Genomic DNA, 14,229 nt, shown 5'->3' on the forward strand with positions numbered 1-14,229 from the left:
ACCTTTCCTTACATATAGAATTTAAAAAAAATACAATTTCGAAAAAAATTAAGCTTAATTTTCATTTTTTTTTGTTTTCGACGTATTTTTTAAAATTTATTAATATATTTTTAGATGAAAAGTTGAACAATTTTCTATATCTCACATTTTGACTATTTTTTTTAGATCTTACGGTTTTTTAAATAGAGATCAATTTTTTTATTTTTTGTAAAAAAGGAAAAAAAACCCTAAAATACAAAAAAAATCTAACTCAAAAACTATGAGGCCTACAAAATTTTGGTCGAAGAATGAAATGTAGGAAATTGTTTATGAATTCATTAAAAAAATTGAAATTCATTTTCCCAAAAATGTTTTTTTTTATCCTGAAAGAATTACAGGTCGGACTCGATTATATACTGACTCGATTATATACAACTTTGAATTCGACTACATACAGTTAGAAAAAAAGGTTTTTTTACATTTCAAATATAACTTGTTTCCAGAAAAATGTAACCTTTGAACGTTAAGGTAGAATTTTAGTGGCTATTATATGTACAGTGGGGTAAAATCATGATTTTTGAAGATTTTGCTTGAATTTTCACCAAGAATTGTTTATATCGATATTGCAGCGAAATTAAGAAAGATAGAAGTTGGGTGTCTGGCAACAAATTGTAGAGTGGTTTGTGAATTAAATTTGATTGATAGAAACAATCAAGTTCAATATGAATTTTCGGGATCGAATAAATAATCACACATTAAAAATTACTAACATTGATATTTTCACTCCCATAATAGTTATTCCAATCCACTAATTTAGATGTTCCACTACTATATTCTGTACTGAATTTTCTCATCTTTCAAATGAAAGCAACAGAATTTGCTTACGCAGCATACTTTTTGGTGTAGAGTCAGTTTGGGGCAACAGAGTCCGAAACAAAAAAAAGTTCTATAACTCTGGCATTGTTGAAATTCGAACATATGCGTAGAAGGATTTTTTCATCAAAAATGGTCGTCTATCACGTTCTGAGAGATTCTGGAAAAAAAATTTTTTTTTTCATGTGACAAAGGTGTTTTCTGACTTTAAAGGGATGAATCAAAAATTAAATTCTTCTTTTATTTTCAAAACGAAAAATATATGCATAAAAATGAATAAAACAATTTTTATTGTCTCGATTATATATAGGATTCGATTATATACAGTGAAATGAAATTGGAGACTGTCGGAGATAATCGAGTCCGCGCTGTGTATGAATAGCCCATATCAAAATCAAGAAAAAGTGAATCGCGAGAATTTACACACAGATATTTCACGTTATTCGTATTAGTTTCTCAGGAGTCTCCATGCCAAAATGCTATGTATTTCACAAGCTATATAAGATGGAAAGATGGCGTCTTTGTCAAAAGTTCATTTTTTAACACTTTACCGTCCGGCGACAAACTAGCGGTTAACTGCCGGCGACACTACAGTGGTTACGTGCGCATAGTATCGCTCAATGGCAGGTAACAGCCCTTTATCATCATTTGCATTCTGTTGGTGTTTTGTTTAGGTAGCAATAGCTTACACACTTACACTTACAACATGTTTTATGTTTCTATAAGTAGGAGAGGGGAGGGGGAATACGGACATGTTGAGAAGAACTTCAATTATATCTTTCGATGCTCATGTTCCCCCAAACTTCAATGCAGTTTCTTGCAATACAATATACCTACCGTTTTTTCGAATTATTCGGCCGAATGTTCTGCAAAGAAGTGTTTTTCAATGGTTTTCACTGAAATAGAAACAACCCGAAAAGCAGTTTTTTTGCGATGATTACCAGCATGTACATTAGAGTGCCAATGAAAATGGTCATCTCGAATTTCAAAAAGTTACCACATAAAAAATGTTCACCACCTCGAAAAAACACCCTATGGAAAATATCAGTTCAATCGGACTTGTAGAAACTTTCTTGTAGAAATAGAGTGGCGCAAAGCGGTCAAAGTTTGAGTTTTTTTGAAAATCAAAATCGGAGACAGGTTTTAATATTTACGTATGCATATCTCTATTTCGTATACATTTCACGGAAATCCAAAACTAGTGTTATATAATCGGATTTTTGAAAAAAGACATCCAAAAAAATTCCAGGGGTAATTTTTCATTCAAACTGAAATATCTATTTGTGAGAAGGTCCTACAGAAACTTTCTAGGAACCAGATTTCATGGTTGATATGGTTAATTGGATTTGCTGATGAGTTGGTTAGCAAAAAATTGTGTTAGTCCAGAAAATCTTTGAAAAAACAGAGAAAAATCGATTTTTTATTTCTTCCCGATATTGTTGCCCACTACACCTATATAGGGTGCCAATGAATGTATGGAAAAAAATCGACCCTAAAATTTCAAAAAGTTACCCTATACAAAATGTTCACCACCTCGAAAAAACGCCCCATGCCGAATTTTAGCTCAATTGGACTTAAGGGAGAGTGGCGCAAAGCGAAAAGAGTGGGGAAAAATATTTTTAATTTTTTAATTTTTTTGAGATTCGAGATGACCATTTTCATTAGCACCCTAACCTACACACCAAGATAAAAATATGTACGTAGCTACATATGAGTAATACAATTAATACCTGAAAGTTGTAGCTTTATAATGATATAAATCCCATCAATACGCGTTGATTTTTCACGAAGTTACAGCAAGTCAAAAATTACTTAAAATTTCTGACTTTGCAATCTGTTCCTCTAATTCTTTTGTCGAGTGTATATCGAAAATGGTCAGTCTTAGGACAATAGACTTTGTATAATTTTTCATGCAGAATTGCGTGTAGAATCGGTTTATTGCGTTACTCTTCTTGTAAAGCTAAAATTTCACAAAGTACTGAAATTTCATAAATTTTCAAAAATTCGTATCTCCATTTAGGAGAGTTTACCACGGCATACAAAAAATATCGTTGAGATATAAATGTTTTTAATATATAAGATTTTTCAACAGCGTATTTGGAATGTATTTTTCCTAAATAGTTCATTAATTTTCCAAACAACTTTGTTGAACATCATATTTAAATCAGACATCTGGATTTTGAGACACAATTTTTTGAAAGAAAGACCAATGATTTGGATTACGCCCTTCAAAAAAAAAATCAATTTCAAAAATCAGTCGTAATTCAAATTGGTCATATGGCAATCAAATTTTTTTAAGCTTCCATCATAAGTATCGAGTTTTAAAAAAATCTGAGAAGGTCGGGTCAAAATTTACTGTTTTTTGGCCGATTTGGCGTTGAATTGCTCTATGGGAAAAGGGTCGAAAACTAATGAGAACTAGCGATAAGATTACTTAACATTTTATAATTTCCCGATAATGTCAAGAATGGCCAGCGACAAGCCAAGTAATCCGAATTAGAGCTGCCGGCGCCAAGCGAATAAATTGAATACCATCTTAAACTTCATCGAATACTATACTATTTTGGGTTATTATACTTTTTCCATAATTGAGAAAAACGCGTTTTTGAAAAAAAATAATTCAATTCTAATTTTAAACATTTTTTGTTAATATTTTTTAATGAAAATTTAAAAAATTCTCTCATTTCAATTGATGACCAAAACAGAAAATTTATGAAAAAATATAGAAACTTTTCAAAAAATTCTCTAGTTTTTTTTTAAACTACAAGTATGAAAACTTACTTAAATGTTTTTACACACACAAAATTTCACTGCAATCGGAGATGTTGCTGCCGATGGCTAGTCTAGTTGGTATGAAATTCAGATTTTGATCTAGTAACAAAAACGAACCGTGCCTAAATCTAACGAGTACTGTACTAAATCCCGTATTCTCTGCGACAGAGTCATCTACCATGCGAATCGAGAGATGAGCGTGAATGTTGAGAGGGGGCCTATCGATTATGTTAGCTGTAAATACTTCTTTCGTAATAGTGATTTGCATTTCGCACCATGTAGGAAATTAAGGGTACGACACTGTGGAAAATTGGTTTGGAAAAAGCTCTTCTTTAAATATTCACGTATTGTTCCTGAATTATCCACACAAAAAACATTGTGCATTACAATCAATACCGAAACATTAAGTATCCCCTTGATTTACGAACAGAACATCCAGATTATTTGCTTCGGTTCAACTTTCCAAATCTTTTTTAATCAGTGCCTGTGCTGTTCAACTCTTCATCTCGTGCTTCTTCTGGTACATGAAAGAGTAAAGCGTAAACATCGGATCGGAAGATAGAAAACGAAATGCAAACTTTATTGCGTAACTCGTGTGCTGAGATGGATATGTGGGGAATCGGCAAACCTCCAGTGGAGGTACTGAGATATTAAGTTGAACGAATCTGAGCTTGAAGAGGTGTTTTCACTGGCTTCATTATGACTGATAACGCAAATACCATCTCGATAACAAATTATTTAAACTGCCTGAACGATACAACGGTTGAAATAACGCCTTTTTTGTCCTAGCTTGAGCTTCTGAAATTTTTCGCTTCTCAATTGAATTGACTGCCGAAAGAGGACATCACGAAAATCTAATAACAATTATAACAATTATGCAAACAGAGGGAACAAGTGCGCTTCCAAGTCGTCGATTTGTCACTGTGCCAATAGTGAACAAGATGGCATCAGACAATATGTTATGTAACGTTAAACTATGTGTACATGTCGACTAGTTGTCGTAAAACAGAATTAGTATGTATGTTCGATTCTGAGCAATCATCTATGTTATTTGAACATCTATCTCTGAATCTTTTCACTTTCGTATTGATAATGATCCCTTTTTCTTTTTTTTTCGTTTCAGGTGAGTCGAACGCGCAAACCGTCGCACGCGCCACTCTATCACGCACCCAGTTGGAAAGTGTCAATAGAATGCATCGATGACAACGCAAAGAAGTGCGGTCTTCGTATTTGTACAGCTACTTTCCAAACAATTATACACGTACGCGCTCCTTAAACGCCTAGAGTCACCAAAGTGCATAGTCATTATTTGAACCTTACCTCCGACTATGTGCGTTTTTTTCATTCAATGACAATATTTATGAATACTCTATTCATTTCTCTCACGTCTGCGTGTCGTCGTTACACCAATCGGCTCCACAGTCCGTTCTGTATTCCATAACGGTTCGTTAGGGGAATATCGAGAACGTTCGTTCGTGTGTTTGTGTTAGGTTTGTTTAGCGGAGCCGGTTTAAACATATTGAAATTGAGCATAATTACATGCTCAACTATATGCAAACTGTGACATGCTGTTGCCGATGAAATCTGCATTCATTCTGCGTGCCCTCTTGAGTTTGTGTGTTAGTATTCTCTGTAGAAACAACTGACACTAGAAAAACCGCTTTTGGTGCATAAATGCATCTTGCGTCGCCCCCGATGAAGTGTGTAACTTATATAGGGTGATTCATTTGGAGGTAATTTTCCAATAGGAATGACAAATTACGCATTTCTATTGGAAATGAGGTGATGGCTTTGTTTATTATTTTAAGATATTGCATCATGAGAAGACTTCGCTTATAGGGGGGTATTCTAGTCTAGAAATTTGAAAAAAAAACTCGATTTTTTTCCATATTTCAGAAGTTGAGACACTCAATAATATACCCTGAAGACTTTTCGAAAATCTCATTATTTACCGAGTTATATCCATTTTAGAAATGCTGTACCTAATCTAGTACGACTATGACTCAGAACTTCAAACGCGTTTTTCTCGAAACTAGTTTTTTCAAGCTGGCGTACACGATATCTCAAGTTCTACTAAACCGATTAATTCCAAAACTGTTGCGAATTAATCGTTATACATCTCTCTATCACATGAATCAATAAAAAAATGTTTTTTTTTAATATTACTATTTGGAAAAAATTGGAATCGTCATAAAAAACGTGCTAAATTGCTATTTTTATTTTCAAACGGGCGCCAATTTGTCAAAAAACATGTTTCTGACTTGTCCGAGGTTCATGCGATAGCGGCATCTTTACTGATTCAGACTCTGTTCGATTTTTTTTGTTTCAGAAATCAAAGGGGCTGGCATCGTGTACGCTTAATTTTTTACAAAACTTAAAAACTATGATACCTACAAAATTCTCGTCAAAGTATGAAATGTAGGAAATTATTTAAATTTTCACAAAAAAATGCCAATTTTTTTTTGGTAAAAAATTTCGCTCACAAAAAAGGAACACCTGAAAAAATTATGTTTTGCTCGTTTCATTTTTGTGTGTAAATTCTCACGTTTGACATGTTCTTGACATGTTTCTTAATAGGGAAAAGTTAGCAGAGCATGTAAATTGCGATAATTTACACATAAAAATGTTACGAATCAAACATAAATAGTATTTTTCAAAGAAAAAATAGGAAAAGTTGTTTTTCGAAAAACTTTTTCCATGTAAATGTGCCCATCGTCCGATGTATGGAAAACTTGTTGGAGTTTTAAGGGCTATTCATATTTATTTTTTCAGAATTTTAAAAGCATATGTTTTCGAAAAAAAATGAATTTTATTTTCAAAAAAAAACTTTTTTTTTCAATAAATTTTTTTTCTAAAAAATTCTTTGATAATTTTTAACGAAAACCTAAGTAATTTCCTACATTTCATTCTCTGATCAACTTCTTGTAGATCTTATAGTTTTTAAGTTAAGATTTTCCGAAGAAAAGTTGAAAAAACCCAAATTAAAAAAAACCCTACAAAAATCTATCAGACCTACCAAATCCATCAAAGAATGAAATTTTGGAAATTATTTTGGTTTTCATTAAAAATTATCAAAGAATTTCTTGGAACATAACAAGATATAAAACTTTGTCGAATACACTATATAACTTTAAACAAAATTAGGGTTAGTTGTATTTTTTTTCAAAGAAAACATAAAAAAGTTGTTGTTCGAAAAACTTTTTCCCTGTAAAAGTGCCCATCTGCCGATGTATAGACGTTTTTGAGAAAAATGAATATTAATTTTTAAAATAACTTTTCTGTCAGCGATTTATTTTTTCCAAAAAAATTTTGGTATTTTTTTTGTGAAAATTTAAACAATTTCCTACACTTCATCCTTTGATAAGAATTTTGTAGGTATCATAGTTTTAAATTATAATTTTTTTGTAAAAAATTAAGAAAAAAAATTTGTCTTTTTCCAAAAAGTAGTTTAATTCTTTTTCGAATATTTCAAGTATGCCAAGTTGCTTAAATTACCCATGTCTTTACACCCACAACGTTTCACTACTATCTGAGATGGTGCTGCCAACTCCTAAGACGAGTTGGCATGAAATTCGTCTGCTCTCAAAAATGGATGAAAACTGGATCCTGGCGTTAAATGTCTTCAAATTGCATGAAACGTCGTGATCTGCTGTCATCTCAAAATTGTTTTTATCAAAAATCGACACTCTGGGACTGGATCTTTTTTTTCGGAATACAACGCAAAACATATGGTTTAGGGTGCCAATGAAAATGGTCATCTCGATTTTTCATACGGAACTTCGTACGAAATGTTGATTTACACGATAAAATACCCAATTCAAAATATTAGCTTAATCGGAATTTATTCACTGGTGTTGCAGACAGTAAAAATTAGAGTTTTTTTTGAAAACCGAAAAATCACCCAAGCGGAGACAGGAAATCGAGGTTTTTATTTATTTTTTGTTTCCGAGTTAGAAGGGGCGTCAAAGTGTAGCACATTCCAAGTCAGATTTGAACAAGAAACTTTACAGCGGTGAGAGCCATTTTTTCCGATGGAAAACTGAAAGTAAAAATTTGTTCCGCAGTGGTTGCTCTCTCCAACGCCGTCACTTCACAACCGATTCGGATTTTCTGTTGTCGTTCTGCGAAAGGTGCTGCATAGCAAAAAATGTGGATTATTTCTTAAGGAAATAAATTCTTAATCTGAAAGACCCTGTATAATGTGTTTTCACGCCAGCGATAATTTCGCAGTCCTGCACTAACAGTGCGTTAAGGCTGATTTAGACGATGCCAGTCAGCGCTCTAGTTGAAGTATCCAGTGAACAGAGAACAGACACTGTTCAAGTTACTTTTACCAGTATCGAACAATTAATTGGCCTCTAACTTGAACAGAATGTCTGTTCTCTATTCACTGGATACTTCAACTAAAGCGCTGACTGGCATCGTCTAAATCAGCCTTTAGAACGACAGGCAGCCAGAGTCCTTGATACGACGATTGAACTAAATGTTCGATGTCATACATATAAACCTATGTTTTTAACCAATTCTGACTTGCTTGAGAGCAAATTTTGACTGAAATTCTTCTTCTTCAGGGCACTTGATACTCAAAATTAGCGTGAACACTTAATTATTCACAAAATTCATACCTAATTTCACCATCAATCATGATGTTTAGATCAGTCCAATTCCATGATCATATCCAGATTTTCAAATCACCAAATGTGGATACCCAATATCTATCGAAGAAATGTGCATCCTCATCATCTCCTCATCTTGTTTTGAAAACATTTGAACGCCATACTTTAGCATTCACTGCATGAGCAGGAAATAAAATTTGCGATCGGTGACGGCGACGGCGTCTTGCTTTCAGCCCCAATTCTCTCACACTAAATTTTCCTCATTTAGCAGCGTGCGGAAAGCCGGCGGTTTTTAAAAATAGCCCTGAATCTATTTTACACAATTTCACCGGTTACAGATTTCTGCTGTTGCGGACACAATCATCCCGAAATATTTATTTTGCTCTCTCATCACACGGTTGCGGTAGTAGTTGTAGTTCAAGTTTCGCTCGAGAAGTTCGCCGAAAATAGCCACATTTGTTGTTGTCATCAGTCATGACAACGCACACACTCATATAGGATGGGAAGTAATTGAACTCATTTTTTTTGTTACAAATTTTCAATTAAACAAATAAATTATCAAAAACATCCTTAATTCTTTCTATAAATGGTATCCAAGTGTCGTTAGTTCCGGTTTGAATTGGAACGTTTTGCAATGGCGGATAGGACCCTCCGTCGATGATATGGATGGTCAAATTAGATATGCCTCCAGGAGGTAGTTTAATAATTTGGTGACCAATTTTAATCACTGATTCATTGACTGTTGATGGAATCGCTTCTGAGGAACGCTTTTGTCGGTTAAATATTCCAGATATGTTTTGGAATAGAGAAAACCCTGGCCAACTCGGTGGGAGCAGTGGCACGAAACGTTTACTGCGGGCTATGGTCAATCCATCGATCACGGTTCCTAAATCCTCCACTGCGCTCGTGTTCAATCGGTTTCCGAGGGAAATTGATGCATTTACTGGAGATCTTGGCGTGTTAGTCGAGCTAGTGCTGCTTGAAACAGCACCGCTGCTTGAACTGGTGCCGCTGCTGGCCGTTGGATACCAGAGTGGGAACCAAAAAAACGGTGCCCCTAGTGTTGATGGGAGCTGGATAGAATAGATTAAAATCCTTTCAAGACTTGCCATCTGCTTTATACTTACCAACATTAAAGTGAAGCAAGTTGTCACCAGCAGGTATATTCTAGACATCTTCTCGATGGATAATGTGTGTCTCAATGAGAATGCTACTACATTTTATAGTTGCTTTCCGATGATTCGACATGATATTCCTCAGGAAGATCGCAAATATTTGAACATCTGCGCTGGTCGACTATGCGATATTCCAATTCCAAACCATATTTTCTACTTGCATAGCTAATAGCATTCAAGATCAAACCCAATTACGCTTCCAACATGCAATTAACATAACTAGCCGCAAAACAAACTAATGCCAGTTTAAGTTTAATTAAAATAGAAGCTCACTCTCTCTCTCTCTTTCTCTCTAACCACATCGTTTATTTTATAGGGTATGACATAATTTCGTTCACCGCCCCAACACTTGAGTTGACTATGAACGAGTTTCTCTTCGATGCTCGTGCTGCCGGTTAAATGGCGTAAGCTCTTGGGCTTGTGTGTTGATAGGGACTGAGGCGATGAGGCATTGTTATTATGTTACAAGCTACGCAAGATCTCCTGTCCACTCCGCCTCCGCTTATGGTTTGGCCTCGTAATCATGTATACTGCCTAAACGACGGCAAACTGCACTCGATGCTGATATATACGAAGCTATTTGTTATAATGTTGTGGCCATTTCACAAACATCATCCAACAGAGCTTGTTCGTTTTGGACCTTGGGCCGGATGGGTTGGTGTGTACTGCACGTATTCTCTATGTTTGCGTCCTTTAGCTGAAAATTATTTTCCTGTGAGATTACATTCTAAGCAGACGCTGCGATAAAGATATATGTAATTAAAAATTGTATGTTCAAAAAAGGGAAGAACGACCAAAATTTGGCCAACCTCATTTAACATATTTCTTTTGAGTGCATCTCAAAAACCTTACACCGATTTTGTATGTGTATGCGTTAGGGTGCCAATAAAAATGGTCATCTCGAATTTCAAAAAGTTACCCCATAAAAAATGTTCATCACCTCGAAAAAACACCCTACGCAAAATATCAGCTCAACCGGACTTAAGGGAGAATGGCGCTAAGCGGTCAAAGTTTGAGTTTTTTGAAAATCGAAAAATTACCCAAGGGGGAAGTAAAGGAAATCGGGGTTTCGAAAAAATTTTTTTGCGCGAAATGTCTTAAAATGGCATGAAACGTCGAGATCTAGTGTCGTCTCGAATTTTTTTTGTCAAAAATCGGCACTGGGCCAGTATTTTTTCGGAATACGAAACGAAAAGTATGATTTTGGATGCCAATAAAAACAGTTATCTTGATTTTTCATTCGGAACTTGCTACGAAACGATGATATGCACGATAATTTACCCTATGCAAAATATCGAGATAACTATTCTTATTGGCACCCTAAACCATACTTTTCGTTTCGTATTCCGATAAAAACCCAGAGTGCCGATTTTTGACAATTTTTTTTTTCGATATGACACTAGATCTCGACGTTTCATGCCATTTTAAGACATATCGCGCAAAATTTTTTTTTCGAAACCCCCGATTTCTATGACTCTTGGGTGATTTTTCGATTTTCAAAAAACACAAACTTTGAGCGCTTTGCGCCACTCTCCCTTAAGTCTGATTAGCTGAAATTTTGCATAGGGTGTTTTTTCAAGGTGTGAACATTTTATATGGGGTGACTTTTTGAAATTTTAGGGTCGATTTTTTCCCATATATTTATTGGCACCCTAGTGTGCGTAAAGTGATCTCTCTATTCGATTTTCAAGTGTGCTCTTCAGTTCTCAAATGACATCCGAGCTAGAGGATTGACGCTTGAAAATTTTGCTCGCGCAACGCGAAGTTTCGTGCTGGTTGCATGCAAAGTTGGTAAAATCGGACTTCAAGCAGCTTCCGGGTCAGGAAACTTACACAACGATAGGAAGGGGATAGATGGCAGACATCTTCGAGACCAAAAAACTATACAAGATCCCCAGAAATACCTGGTTTGTCAGGCCACTTGCACCTGCGGCTTGAAATGCATTGCCATCGGAACCATTCCTCAGGAAATATACTATATACTTCAAGGAAAGCCTTGAGAAACGTCTGCTGCCTTTCCTTAACGAACACGACAAAACCGTTTTGCCGGATTTGGCATACTATCATTATGGAAAGAAGGTGAACAACTGGTATGCCGAGAATAACGTGGTGGTGGTACCCACGGATCACAACCCTCAACGCTCCATAGTCTCGCATCATACAGAGATATTATGCCCATGTCAAAGGGACTTTAACACAATAAGGACCGAACGTTTTGGGACAAACTTGAACGTTTCATTTGTTCTGATTCCACGAATGAGATCATTTCCTTCGATGTGGATGAGACAAAGGCGAGCCATCGGTAGGCCTTGTTAGATTCTTGGCAAACCAAGGATTTAACCTTCAAGTTTAGAAAACACGGGTTTTTTCGTGATCCATCCGTAACAGACGGATCGCGAAACACGAGAAATCTCGTGAGCGGTCCGCAATGTGTTAAGAAGACATAGCGGTGGGAAGACAGTTCTAACCAATCTGGCGTTCTGCCAGATTCAAAGTCGACGAGACCGCTGCGCAAAATATTCAAGGGTTGCTTGGACGCCATATTGAGATCTGAAGGGCAAATGTCAAAATCGAAATAGAGGAATCAGAGTAGAGCATTTTAAATGCACACCCAAAAGAAATACATCAAAATTAAATTAACATAATTTTGAAAAAGTTGATCACCCTTCAACAGCGTCGCTCATGCTTATCAATAATTTGAAATTAAATTGAGATTAAATCTTATATTCCAACCGAAATTTGAAACATGAACACGAAATATCTAGAAACACATCCGGAACTAGTTTTCTGTAATGGAATGTATGGGAGTAGACAAATTAAAACAAAAAACTCGTTATAAAATGTATCCATATTCACTTCTCAATTTCGTGAGAAATTTGTGTTGCAACCAAAATTCATTGTTCCGAAACGTTGAAAATGTTTCAGAATACATTTGGTGACTCAATGGTGTATGAACAGTATAAGACATTCAAAGATGGCCGAGAAGAGATGAATGATTTACTACATCAAGGACGACCATCCACTTCTTCAACTAAAAGGAATGGTGCTCGGAAATCGTCATTTAACTTTGTGAGAGCTAGTGAATTCAATACCACTCACGAGACTCATTCGTCATTTATTGGTTGATGTTTCGGGCATGAGTTGCGAAGTTACAGCACGACTAGTGCCAACAGTGCTCAATGTTCTCCAAAAATGATGAATGATCAAATTCTAATCCCACGTTCATTCAAAGCAAAATTAGTGGTGACGAGACATTGGTGCGACTTTTCCTATTTTCGATACTTCAATTGCCGCTTCGTGGAACCCGTTTTGACAGCATCGAAGACATAAAAACGAATTCGCTGCGTGAACTGAATTCCTGAATACAGCTATAGAAAGTATTTCGACGACTGGATTGTTCGTTGGAAAAAAGTGTATTGCTTCAGAAGGGGACTATTTTGAAGGCGATAATATAAATTTAGATGATAAATACAGTTCTTACAGACTACAGACTACAATTTCCCGGTATATTTGACAGAATGTAAGAGAAAAAATCAATCAAATCTGACTATAAAAACAAGCTACGGACTCTCCCTTACTCGAGCGCGAGAATATGCAAGCACTCCCCATGGATGAGCGATTGTCTCGCTTTGCTTTTATACTCTCTTGTTCGAGCACATTATAGTGCCAATGGATGTATGGGAAAAAAGTGGCCTTCGAATTTTCAAAGGGAACTTGATTAAAAATGTCGATTCCCACGAAAAACCTTATGCAAAATATCAGCTTCTTTTACTAGTGTCGCACAGCCGTCAAAGTTTGAGTTTTTTGAAAACCGGAAAAATCATCAAAGGGGAGAGTAAAGGAAATTGGCGTTTTTGAAAAAAAATTGTTTGATACCAAATGACTTCAAATTGCATGAAACGTCGAGATCTAAAGCCTGTCCACGTTAAATTTCGGACACCAAGATGATGCCAGTGGAACAAAAATTCACGTAATACAACAAAACCGATTTTTTATTTCAGTAAAATAGACTTATATCTGAAACAAGGAAAGCTTACTTCGATGTTAATTACGTTGTCTGTAAAATTCACGAACTTTCTCGGGAACATCTGCCATTAGGTTCCGTACAGTATCTTCAGATATGCTGGCGGCCGGGCTTTTCCATCTCCTCTTGAAATCATTAATGCCATTCACTTTCTTCTTAGTTTCGAATAGTTTTCGCTTAATCAGAGTTCCGTACAGTATCTTCAGATATGCTGGTGGCCGCGCTTTTCCATCTCCTCTTGAAATCATTAATGCCATTCACTTTCTTCTTAGTTTCGAATAGTTTTCGCTTAGTCAGAGCCCAGTACTTTTCCACTGGGCGAAGTTCTGGGCAGTTCGGTGGATTTGCTGTTTTTGGCACATATTTGACCTCATTTGCATTATACCATTCCAGGATGGATTTTGCATAGTGACAAGAGGCCAAATCTGGCCAAAAAAAAAACGCTGGAGAGTCGTGGCTTCTTATGAATGGTAGCAACCGCTTCTGGAGACATTCCTTCTCGTAGACATCTTTGTTGATAGTGCCGGTAGAGATAAAAGATTTGGATTTCCGGCCACAATTTAGACTGCTTCTTGGTCCGGAAACACTCGACTACGGAATTCCTTCGCATTGCAGTATAAAAAGCGAGACCCGGAAGCTGTTTGAAGTCTTCGAGAACAACAGTTTCATCGTCCATTATGGTGCATGAACAATTTTGCAAAAAAACTGGGTGTAGAGCACCTTAGCACGGCTTTTTGCAGTGAAATTTTGCTTATCATCACGATTGGGCACCTTTTTCACTTTGTACACC

At 35.9% G+C, this 14,229-nt stretch overlaps 2 protein-coding genes across 3 annotated transcripts in view; one reads left to right on the forward strand and one right to left on the reverse strand.

Annotated features, from left to right (window-relative positions):
- LOC129775996 (protein fem-1 homolog CG6966) overlaps nucleotides 1–14,229 on the forward strand; it is a 134,387-nt gene that overhangs the window by 55,598 nt on the left and 64,560 nt on the right. The gene's annotated exons all lie outside the window — the stretch shown is intronic.
- On the reverse strand, nucleotides 8,580–9,451 carry LOC129775997 (uncharacterized). The gene is made up of 2 exons (XM_055781341.1): nucleotides 9,368–9,451; nucleotides 8,580–9,313 (listed from the first exon to the last, which is right to left on the reverse strand). Exons 1-2 carry the CDS (start codon nucleotides 9,413–9,415, stop codon nucleotides 8,783–8,785), a joined length of 579 nt encoding a protein of 192 aa, XP_055637316.1. The 5' UTR covers nucleotides 9,416–9,451; the 3' UTR covers nucleotides 8,580–8,782.

Source organism: Toxorhynchites rutilus, chromosome 3 (genome assembly GCF_029784135.1).
Source record: "Toxorhynchites rutilus septentrionalis strain SRP chromosome 3, ASM2978413v1, whole genome shotgun sequence".
In the NCBI taxonomy this organism is placed as follows: Eukaryota; Metazoa; Arthropoda; class Insecta; order Diptera; family Culicidae; genus Toxorhynchites; species Toxorhynchites rutilus.

Bases quoted from the DNA above. Each gene is read 5' to 3' on its own strand.
- LOC129775997 (XM_055781341.1), bottom strand. From the start codon at position 9,415: ATGTCTAGAATATACCTGCTGGTGACAACTTGCTTCACTTTAATGTTG. The intron at 9,314-9,367 runs GTAAGTATAAAG...TATTCTATCCAG, and splicing joins CTTGCTTCACTTTAATGTTG to CTCCCATCAACACTAGGGGC.